The 12,691-nt window shown below is 37.2% G+C and overlaps 1 protein-coding gene across 1 annotated transcript; it reads left to right on the top strand.

Moving 5' to 3' along the window:
• The first annotated feature begins 6,522 nt into the window (after positions 1 to 6,522).
• Positions 6,523 to 10,954, top strand: LOC128617475 (interferon-induced protein with tetratricopeptide repeats 5-like). Its single transcript, XM_053640601.1, has 2 exons — positions 6,523 to 6,820; positions 8,591 to 10,954. The coding sequence occupies exons 1-2, from the start codon at positions 6,816 to 6,818 to the stop codon at positions 9,999 to 10,001; spliced, it is 1,416 nt and encodes a 471-aa protein (XP_053496576.1). The 5' UTR covers positions 6,523 to 6,815; the 3' UTR covers positions 10,002 to 10,954.
• Positions 10,955 to 12,691: the final 1,737 nt, after the last annotated feature.

Here is a 12,691-nt window from a genome sequence, read left to right as displayed (position 1 = left end):
AATTCTTTACTATAAAAACTACATTAGTCATTTACTTTTAATTGACTTTTTTTTCTTTTAAAGGTGCACACAGGTGAAAGACTGGGTACAAAATATGTATCCTTGAACATACAGTGACAAAGAAAGGTACAGTTTAGCTGTATTTCTTCTGAGAGTGTATAAGGTCTGAGTGTAAAAGATCTTATACACTCAGATTTACTGATCTAATATCTGCTGTACTATATACCTTAAGAACCTAAGCAAAATCAAATTAAGTGTGGCAGTGCAGAATCTGCTGAATAAAGTAGGCTAAATATCGCCACCTGTCGGATTAAGTGTCATATTTTACTTTTTGAAAAGTAGTGGCTGCATCCGTGACAATCTGTAGAATGAAAAAGAAAGAAGACAACAAACAATCCGCCATATAGCTGTAAAACAGCTGATATTTACCTGCAGAAACCTGTGTCAGGCTCCCTCCACCTTTTAGACTGTCCGTAAAAAAAATTAGATTTCTGATTTTTTCAAGTCATTGTGTCTTATATCATGGTGTATTATTTGACACTGTACAGACTGAAAGGAATAACGCAACTAACTTGTGAAATTCTCCAGCTGTGATCCTTGGAGATTTTTTAGCCACTCAAACCATCCTCTTCACAGTGCGTTGAGACAATATAGACACACGTCCAATTCCAAGTTGATTCATAACATTTCCAGGTGACTAGAATTTCTTAATTATTGTCCTGATGGTGGAAATGGGCATTTTCAATGCTTGTAACCACTTCCAATTTGTGAAGCTCAACAACCTTTTGCCGTACATCACAGCTATATTCCTTGGTTTTACCCATTGTGATGAATGACTAAGGGAATTTGGCTTATGTGTTACCTCATATTAATAATCTTGTGTAACAGGAAGTCATGGTTGAACAATATCCTGTTCCTAGTCACCCAGGTGTACTAAAAAATGTAAAATATCAGTAGGAATATACTTAAAATATATTTTTCTCATATGAATTCATAGGGGTGCCAGTAATTGTGTCACACATATATCGAACAAGTATTTTTTTTTTTTTTTTTTTGACTGTGTCTTGTTTGCAATTGTTTAATATCCATGAGAGCATGGATTATTTTTGTGATTTTTTTTTAACAAAAGATCAAAAGGTTAAACAATAAAGACAATTTTTCACAGCCTTCTTTGCTCATATTTGCCAAGGGTGCCAGTATTAGTGGAGGGCACTGTAAATGATTATATATTTTTAAATTAGGAAGTTTATGTCAACCCTGACCTAAGTATAGCTATTTTAACCAGTCTTACCCATGAATTTTGTCACACCAGATGACGAATCGGATGAGTCTATTCACAGAGGGGAAAAAATACTTACACATAGATAGGAAGTGGGTGAAACCATTAAAGGAAGTTGGGGAAGGCATTAAATTGAGCATGTGGTTGACAGCAGAATTGCTGCCTAACATTTTACCAATAGGTATGGGTGACTGGGTTGTCATTAGGTTTGTTGTAATAGCACCATTCCACCATTATAAGCTTCACAACCCTGCTAGAAAAATCTTACCAATTTGACCTGCTCCCCCTGGCAGCTGGTAGCCAGTTTGACTAAGCTGGAATTTTAGGAGAGAAACTGTGTCCCCTTCCTATGCTGACATACATCTGTTATCACTGTGAATTAGATTAAACACTGATATAAAGGAATGTTCAGCATGTTGAGTTCAACTCAATGGAAAAATGATTAAAAAAAAAAGCAAAACAAAACAAACAAACAAAAATAAAACACCCCCCACAAATGCACCCATACACATTAACTGGAAGTCACATTGTTTTGCTTGCATAGTTACATTAAAATACAGCACTGGTACAACTCAAAAGGATTTTCACTGTCAAAAACACAACCATGCACACACACACACCGCAAAAAACAAAATACATTCATATTGTTCATCTGTTCAGTCCATTTTTTATTAAAGCTCTAATGGAAATGTATGAGCTATAGTTTTTTTCCTATTGTCACAACCTGCTACAGCTAGTGTTACGCGTTGCTTTTGGAGTAGGTTGTTACAATAGCACTTCCCGCATTTGACCTGAGATTACATAAAAGTGTACATAACTGCTGTTTATACAGTAGTACACAGGTATGGGGTCCAAATATAATTCAAAATATGGCAGATCTAACACCAAATTATTATAGAGTAAATTTTATATGTAAAGAGCTATAGATGTTGAGCACAACAAAACGTGTTGTTGTTGTTGTTGTTGTTGGTGATGATGATGATGATGATGATGATGTTGATTAACCCTAAAAGTCACAGTAAATCAAATGACTTCAGGCAATGACACAGTATGACATGTAATTTTCTTAATTGGGCCTACGTTTTAAAAATCCGTGATAGGCTGATATTTGAGACTCATTGACTTGACTGTTGAAATCCAGGTGTTTATAATGACATCCAAACAAGTCTGCATTTTAAAAATACATTCAGTTTCCATTCCTGAACCCATAAATGATTAATTAAATACCCTATATCCCTGTTGCTATAGTCTCTCTGTCTGTTTTCAAGTTGCTATACACGGTATGAGAGGTAAATACTGTCATTTTTTTTTTAATCAGAAAAAGGGTACTAAATTGTATCTTCCCTTGTTATTGGGGTGGTAACCTCAAGGCTACATTATTTGGACCATTAGTATGTATCTTTTACCTGGAAAAGTGCATGCAAGGTAACTTTCTTTCCTTAACAGCTAATTAAAGCAACGACACTGACAGGGAAATGTGCAGTCTCGTAGCATCTTTTTCTGTGAGTGTATGGGTAAGAGGATCGAAAAGATTAAGCCTATGAACAGGTGGTAAGTAGTTCTTTGTTGACTTAGTCTGAGTCTGGAGAAAAGCCATATGAGTCAATATTCAAACAATCAATTCACAGTCTGAAAAGACAGCAAAAGAAAAACAGAGCTGCACTGAAGAAAGGGAACATGTTGACAGTCAGATTTAAAAGAATCTATAGTTATAATTGTTACTTCACTTTTATGGAGTAGATTCTATACAGTAGGTTTGTTTTTACAGTGAAGGCAATACAAAATCTACACTAAAATAAACATCGCTTTTTTTTTTTACATTTATAGTGCTGTTTTCCACATTGTATTGACACTGTCTGCTCACAGCTTCACAATACTCTGCGTCAGTATTCAATCCCTTCAGATCTCAGAGTTGTCACTACCTCTCTAAAGCTATGCCGATATTTATTCTCATTTCAGCACGGGCTCTGACACTTTCCCTTCAATGCTTCTTGGCTTTAACAGCAACTGATTCCACAGATGTCATTAAAATCTTTTAATTAAAAGTTGTATTTTTACATATTACAACTCTCTGATACAACGATGATTGCATTTAGACCAATCCAGATTAAAAGCAGCCATCTAGATAACAAGTTTAAATTTTAAGCAACTGTTGTAAAAGCAAGCTACAAACAGTCCACCATCCTCAGCACCCACACATGCGATATAGTAGCCAGCTCTTCTTCGATCTGTTTACGGACGTGATGTAACCACGCAAATACGAATGACATCACAAATGACGTCAAGTGACATTTCCAGCAAAATCCAACCAGACAGCTCAATTTATAAATCATTATTATAGGTTTACCGTTGTGAATCGGGGTAAAGTAAGGAGACAGTTTTGAACGCTGATTATTTTTAACTAAAAAAAGTTACATACTGCAGCTTTAAGTAAATAAATAACATTTTTTTAATTGTGCAGAACAACCAAAGGCAGTACAAAATGTACACTAAAAAGTTAATTAAATCTATTTAATACAAATGTGTATATCTGTTCCACAGAAATGAAACATGTTACTTTGACATAAATTCGTCTCTTACACTTGTTAATTTAACTTGTTGGTTCCATGTGAACTGATTTAGATAATCACAGTTTTAAATGTAGTTTCCTTCATTTGTTTTTGTACAGCTAAAAAAAGGCAGTCTCTGCCTTTTTGAGGTAAAACTGCATGCAAGCTCCAAATAACGAAATATTTAATGAATATAATGAATGGCTCAAATTACTTGTTAATTTACGAACATTAAATTAACATTCTTAAGAAGTTAAGAACGTTCCTAGGAAGACAATGAAGTCCTTAGTATTACAAATGCCCTTTTTTTCTGAGAATATGCATCTGTTTGTCTATTTTAATCAGTTTAATTCATGTATCTGAATATGTATTTTTTCTCTAGCAGTTTAACTCAAGAAACAATTTATTAGATCATGAATATAAAAAAGTGGAAAGCCAACATATAAAAGATCATGAAATTAAGCAAGTTCCAGAACAGTGTATTTACCATTTGGAGATGGCGACCAAACTAAAACCTAGGTTCATCATGGCTATGAACTGGCCCTCCAGTATGGGGAGAACCGGGATATGCTGAGAGCAGAAGAAATGTTCCAGAATACATTTCAGGTAGCTAGAGAAAAAATGTTAATTACCAGGTTGTTCATCACTATTATGCAGACTTCCAGCAGTACTTCATGAAATGTGAGCCTGCTGCCATTAAACACTACACTGAATGTACATATCATGGGAATACATATCATGGGAAGAAAAGTATTGAAAGACTGCAAAGATTAATTGCAGAGAGAAAAATTGAGAACAACCCAAGGAATGGATGGGTCTTTGGAATACATGGAATCATTCATAAGGAAAAAGGAGAAAAACAACAAGCCATAGAGGGCTCTGAGCACGCGCTGAGCTTTGTAGACGATGAATATTACCTCACAGATCTTTGTGAACTTAGGCTTTCATTGGAGTAATATTACCAATATACAGTATGATCCACAGCCAGTTATTTACACATTCATGAGATTTAATGGTAACAGTGTAGTATCTGTAATAATCTATGTACTGTGGATAAGACACTATGATTAATCTTGTAATAGTTTGAATTTTACATCTTTAGTTTCATATGACATTTGTTTGGTTGCTTGGCTCACTATTAGTGCTTTATTACATTAAGGTCTGTTTGAAAAGCACTTTATTCTAACTAAAATTAAAACACTTAAGACTAAGGCCTTTTTGAAAAGCACTTTATTCTAACTAAAATTAAAACACAATTTGAAATTAAAAATTAGTGTGTGTTCATATTTTCCTGTGGATAGAAAACAGTATACACTAGATAACTTTAGATACACTTGGTAATTAAATGTGCATATACAGGGGCTCTCAAAGGATTTGTAGCAAGGGACCCCTTTCATTCTAAAATAAATTCCCCTGGCCGGTTCAGTACAGTACAGACCTGTATAACTATAAGAGAGCAATAATTTTCATCTTTTGGCTGCTCCTGTTCGGAGTGGCCACAACGAATCACCCATCTGCATATTTTGATTCTGGCCCAAAATTTTATGCCGTATGCCCTACCTGATGCTAACCTCCCCATTTTGCAGGATTGGGACTGGCACTGAGAGTGCACTGGCTTGGGCAAGCATCCAGTGGCTGAGATTGGTTTCCTGACTGCAAATTGGACCCAGGCTGTGGTGGGGGGAGTGCTACATGATAGCCACTAGTCCACCAGGGAATCTTTAGAGTGCAATAATAAATATAATAAATCTGATAATAAAAAATCCAAAGACCCCCTGGATACACTTCACAGAACCCTGGGGGTCCCTGGATCCAACTTTGAGAAGCACCGATCTTATAAACTCAGCTATTTGCCAAGTTTACCAAGTAATACATAGTCACACACTACACTCATAGAGCTGGATACTGGATATCCTCTCTCAACACATTCATCACTCCCAAAGACATTGTGTATGTATTGTACATGATCCGTGCTATAAGATTTGCTCATATTTACCAAGGGTGCCAATATTAGTGGAGGGCACTGTAAATACAGTGAAATGGTCAGGACTCTTTATCTATGTTTCTTTTTTGTCACATCAGAAATTTCAGTTAAGTGTGAAATGCAGTTTTATGCAAGGAATTTTAATCAGAACATACGAATATACAGAAAATATTTCTCTGAAATTAAGACACGCTGAACTAAGCGCTGTCTTAATCAGATACAAAAGCCTCATTTGGCAATGCTGGGATTGAAACACACACCGTTTGAGATAACATGAGGCTTAAAGGCTAATATAATATGACAGCTGTACATGGAGACCTGGAGTGACTATAAGGAAAGTGAATGGGAGCACAGTGGGTGCTGTGGGAGGAGAAAATGAAAACTAAATGAAGTTTGCTTCTGCATTTGATTGTGCAAGACATATTAATACATGATGCTGTTTTCTTAATTACGTTTTTTAAAAATGAGTCTGACTTGATATTTGAGGCTCAGTTACTTCATTTACATCATTTACTATTTCAGTCCATGCGATTACATTCTTATTTTCTTACTTATTATGATTATGATTATTACTATTACTATTATTTCTACTATTATGACTCCACATGCCGAAGTGTCCTTGGGCAAGACACTGAACCCCAAGTTGCTCCCGATGGCAAGTTAGCGCCTTGCATGGCAGCTCTGCTTCCATTGGCGTGTGTGTGTGTGTGTGTGTGTGAATGGGTGAATGAGACACAATGTGAAACTTTGGATTTTAATGTGCAGACCATTTACCATTACACATTCTTATTTTCTTATTTATTATTAAACACGTATTTCTACTTAATTATTATTAGATTCTTATTTGCTGATGATGTCATCCAATTGAGGCTGCATTTGAAAAGTAAATAGTTTCGGTTTCCATTCCTGAACCTATGGGTGGGGAAGTTAACAGCTTATATCCGTGTCAGCGCAGTGTCTCCGATCTGTTTTCACACTGTGATGTACACAGAGACTGACCACGATGAGGTAAGTGCTGTCTTTCCGAATACACTTAAAAAAGGGACTAAAACTAACTTTTCTTGGTCAATGGGGAGGGCACAAACAAACTGACAATCACACCGTTAGTAATGCGGGACTGAATGTAATTGTTAAATAGCCATTTAACAGGTGATAAAACAATGTATCACTACTGCTTAGATAAAAATGGAAAATACAAGTGGTAAAGCATGCAATAAGGTACCACGAATCAGCGAATTTGAGTTTAATGTGGGTTTATTATCAGTATTAAATTAATCAAGGTAATCACACAAATTGTAATCACTCAAAAAACTATAATCACTCAAAAAAACACTAATGTTGCCTAAATAATGGTCAGTAGCACTACTTGAAAATAAACGTTGCCCTTGCCTTTAATACACCTCAGCCTACAGATATGGCCGCCACGGACTCCAACTCCCAATCCAGCACACAGACACGTTCACAATCTCCGGAGTACTAATTACACACACCTGGTACCATTACACACACACACACACACACACACACACACACACACCGCCCTTTATAAGGGACTCTTCCTTCACAAAGTCTTTTTGTCTCTGTCGGTACCAAGGCGGTGTTTGTTATTACTTCTTTGGTTTCTGATTCTGTTTGTTCTTGACTCTGAATTTCTGCCTAACATATTCCAGTCTGTTTGTTTGTCGCCTGATTACTGTTTACAATTGCTCTTGCCCTACAATTCTTGCTCTACAAGTATGTGTCGCTGCAGCCCGGCGACCTCCAAGTGGGAGGTAATTGCCGCCAGGTGGGAGGGGTTTCATGAATGGGTGGGATTTAGGCAAAACCCCAGAAGTGATGGCAAGTATGCGGAAATCCCCAAGAGTGCAAAGGTGCACGGTGATAAATGATGACAAGAACACCGATTTAAAACTAAATAGTAACACTTTTTTTCTTCGGTCAATTGAGTGGGAAAGAGAGTCGTTGAGAACGGTCCAATCACATGAGGTCAAAAAAATTAAAAAAAGTAAAATAAAATCAATTTATATATATATTATTTATATTTATTTATTTATATTTAGTGTATATTTATTTATATATACACTTTTTTCTTCTGTCAATTGAGTGGGAAAGAGAGTCTTTGAGAATGGTCCAATCACACGAGGTCAATATATATATATATATATATACGTACTGATTCGCTAACAAAAGTGGTCGTGTCTGGTGCACAATGAGCTGCGGCCAAAGGACAATCTGAAGCAAGCCAATTAGAGAGCAGCCTCAAGTCACCTGCTTTTCAAAAGTTTAAGTACCTACATACACACTCATTTGGTCGGTGCCCTGCACACAGATATGAACACAATACAATTTAGATTTAAAAAAATAAAATAAATGCTAACATGACTAAAAGGCAAGTAGTACGACTAAATTTTATTTCATAATTATTTAGCAATATATATTTAACTCATGTTTAAGTAGCATTCTTCTGTTGATAACTTAGAAGGGGCGGTGCCCCAACGGACCCTATTAACCAGCCACCACTGCACATAAGGATACATTTTTGTACAAACATTAGTCTGTATCTATTACATAATGTGAAGTAACGTTATAAAATAATTTAAGGTATATAATTAGACCTTAAGGGCCACTTTTGTTTTTATGTGTTTTTAAATGTGTTAAACGTATTTTAACTATATAAAAGATTCAATACACTATTTTCTGAGAATATGTATCTATTGTTGTTTTAATTTTAATCCATTTCATTCATGCATCTGACTCAGTTATTTCTTTCTCTACCAGTTCAACACAAGACATCATTTTAGAAACGAAACTTAATCAGCTGGAATGCCATTTTACCTGGGCTCTGAATGAAAATGATACAGATCTCACCGATCTTCTGAACAGGCTCGAAGAACAGCTTAACCTGGATCTTGGAAGGGAAGAAGGAGTTGCGCGCACACACAGCTGTATGGGATATGTGAAGTTTCTATTAGGCTCCAATACTGAGGCTCTCAACAACTTGGAGAGATCTGTAGAGCTCACCAAGTCTCGTGGAAATGACTGTGACAAGCTGCTTGTTGTTGCCTATGGAGACCTTGCTAGGTTGTACTATATTATGGGTAATTTTGCAGAATGTGAAAGCTACCTGAATAAACTGAGCGAAATTAAAGAGAAATATCCATGTGTCCCATACGCCGAGGTGCTTGGAGAAAAAGGATGGACCTTCCTCAAGTTTTCTTGGAAATATAATGAAAGGGCCAAAGAGTGCTTCAGGAAGGCCCTGGAGCTGGACCCACTGGAGGGTGAATGGAATGCCGGCCTTGCCATTGCTCTGTATCGGGCAGAGGATATGCTCGAAGATCCAGTGGTAATTGATCAACTTAGACGGGCCATAGCCACTAACCCAGATGATGATGTTCTTAAAGTACTGCTTGGTTTGAGATTGGTTGCTCACAAGAAGTATAGCGAGGCAGAGAGCCTAGTGGAGCAAGCCTTAAAGAGGTCTCCAGAACACCCCCATGTGATGCGATATGTTGGGAAGTATTTCCGGATTGAAGGATCTGTGGACAGGTCTATTGCCCTTCTAAAGAGATCGTTAGGGAAAGAGTCCAACGCAGGCTTTATACACCATCAGCTGGGGCTCTGCTATAAGAAAAAGATCCTGAATCTGATGCAAACAGGAAGCCACCACACAAAAGGTGCTGAAATTAAGCGAGCTCGAGAGCAGTGTATTTATCATTTGGAGATGGCAACTGAACTGAAGACCAGCTTCATCATTGCTATGAATGAACTGGCCCTCCAGTATGGGGCGAATCAGGATATGTCAAGAGCAGAAGAAATGTTCCAGAATACATTTAAGGCAGCTAGAGAAAAAAAAGATAACTACCAGTCTGTTCATCACTATTATGCAGACTTCCAGCAGTACTGTATGAAATGTGAGCCTGCTGCCATCAAACACTACACTGAATGTTTGAAGATAAATCCAAATACATATCATGGGAGTAAAAGTGCTAAAAGTCTGCAAAGGATTGCAAAGAGAAGAATTGAGAACAACCCAAGGGATGGAGAGGCCTTTGGAATACTTGGAATCATTCATAAAGAAAAAGGAGAAAAACAACAAGCCATAGAGTGCTTTGAGCAAGCGCTGAGCTTTGTAGACAATGAGGATTACCTCACAGATCTTTGTGAACTTAGGCTTTCATTGGAGTAATATTATCAATATACAATATGATACCCAGACAATGATTTAAAAATATTCATGAAATTTAATGGCAACCAATGTAGTATCTTGTAATAATATATGTACTGTGAATTTAAGATAATTTGTTCATTATTATATTTGATCATAATTATATGTAGTAATGGAATACGATGGCTGCTTTACTCACTATTAATGTTTACTACTAATGTCTGCCCTGTATTTCAATTCTGAAAACCACTTTCTTGTAACTGTAATTAAAGCACTTTCAACTATTTTAATATGATCTTTTCTGTGGAGTGAACGCAGGTGGATAAAAGTCAGTAAAGTGTTAAATACACCTGGTCATGCAACCTGGATGTCTAGTAAACACAGCTGTTTGCCAAGTTGTACATGGTCACACACTGCTGATGGCTTAATACAAGACACTTGTACAATGCATTTGGGAATGACAAATGTATTGAGTGTGGATATACACACAAACATGATTACTGTGGAAATTAAAGCGAGCAGGACACTTTATCTGTGCTTAGGTAATAAAACATGATAAAGGGAACAAAATCAGAATATTCTGGAGACACATCAGAAATTAATATCACTAAGTAAAGTAGCAGAGTTCTTCTTACAATACAAAATATATTCTAAGACACTGGAAATTAAAAACAAAACCATTGACCTATATTCTATCTGGATAGCACTTATAATCTACATACACTCAAAAAAATTATTCAGGCCCTTCATAGATATGATGCTGTGACGATACGGCCAGCAGATGGCACTGTGGCTCGTCTTCGGTTGAGTCACATGACTTTGTTTTGGTTCGCTCGCTTCCAGCTGAACATTTAGTGAAGTGACTTTCATTTGCCACAGGTGTCTATGTTTTGAGTTTGATTATGTTTGGGATTTAAACGCCTTGGTTACTGAACACGGCGCTCAGTATTATTGGTTGTATTATTTGTGTCGGTCGTTTCCATGCCTTGAATGATCTCATTGTATACCACGTTTCTCGTTTGCCGGCGAAGACCGCGTTTACTTTGGTTTTGAGTTTAGTGTTTAATTAAGACTTTTGATCTGCACCTGCATCCGCCTCCAGTCCCCTCTCTGTTACAGATGCATTTAAAATTTGTTCACTTTCTTTAAAAATATCTAATTAGGAGGAAGACATATGTATATTTAACTAGTCCAACATAAAATGTATAAATAGTGTCATGTATGAGCTTTATTTCAATTTGATTAACACAAATTTGTATCATTTGGAGAGCACCAGACAACTCGGCTCACATTTTCTCATGCTCGCTCTGCAAGGACCAATGCAGCTGATAAGCCTTCTTTTGGATATTTGTTGTTGGTAAGTATTCGTTTTTCATAGTTAAGAATTGACCTCGCTGTAAAAGAATGCATATATCATAACATCAGCTCTGCTGTCGCCGCCAAAGCAGACCAGGAGCTGCTCTGACTTATGCCACTGGCCGGAGCAGTAGACGTAAGTACACCCTTACTGGACACAGTTGGTGCAATTTCTCTTGTTCCGGTATTAGGAACAGAGGAGGGCAGAAAGCCTGCAACATGACTGGCTGGGCAGCAGATGTAGGCACTTTAGGACTATAATCCGGCCTAGGATACAGGAAGGCCTTGGCTAATCCGGGGTAAAGTCAAGGCAGGAAGGTGTTGGAAAATTATATTAAATTAAAATAGGAAAATATAGAAATTAAAAAGAAAAACCCTCCTTTACAATAGTTGAAAAAACTTGTGTCGAGAGTACCCGAGCGAAGTGAGCCTGCAGGGACAGATAAGAAAATTTGTGCGTAAGTAAAATAGACACGCCAACACACACTCACACGCACACAGAAAAAGAGTTTTGAAAACTTTGTGTAGTTAAATAAAAACACATCAAGAATTACTTTTTAACAATCATGAAACAGAAAAACGGGAACTTAAGGGTATGAGAAAAACCTGAAACATAAACATATAGGGCCTGGGAAAGTCTGAAACGAAAACATATTGGTCTGGGAAAAAGTAAACATACTGGGAACGGAAGCAACCAAAACTCATACATATTGGGAAAGAACAAATTAGGGGGCAGATCAAAGGGTTAGCAAACTGTATAAAAAGAATCCAAGACTAATAGGAATTCAGATCACTTTGAGATGTCTCACTGTGTGGATCTCGTGTTGGTGAACAATAAACTTGGACCCTTTCTTTTCTCACTCATGGTTCTTTGGGTTTTTCTTCATCCACTAGCTGATGTAAGTATTTGACTCTCTGAGGATCTGAAGAAAAGAATTTTTGCTCTACATAAACATGGCCTAGGCTATAAGAAGATTGCGAAGACCCTAACACTGAGCTGCAGCATGGTGGCCAAGACCATACAGCGGTTTAACAGCACAGGTTCCACTCAGAACAGGCCTCGCCATGGTCGACCAAAGAAGTTGAGTGCACATGCTCAGTGTGAAATTAGAGGTTGTCTTTGGGAAATAGATGTATGAGTGCTACCAGCATTGCTGCAGAGGTTGAAGGGGAGAAAAAGCAGTGTAAATGATGTTTAAAGTGTGTGATAATAAGATAACAAATAAGTAATAAATAAATATTGTAGGCCTGTAGGGAAATCTGGGCCAAGGAGAAGACGGGAGAGGAAAACCATAAAACCCATCGCCACGTTACGAGAAAACAACGAAGCAGCGTCTGGTGTGGGAAAGGCAATA

Source organism: Ictalurus furcatus, chromosome 13, assembly GCF_023375685.1.
Source record: "Ictalurus furcatus strain D&B chromosome 13, Billie_1.0, whole genome shotgun sequence".
Taxonomy (NCBI): Eukaryota; Metazoa; Chordata; class Actinopteri; order Siluriformes; family Ictaluridae; genus Ictalurus; species Ictalurus furcatus.
Note: the sequence above shows the minus strand (reverse complement) of the source record. Positions and strands in the feature narration are given on the sequence as shown.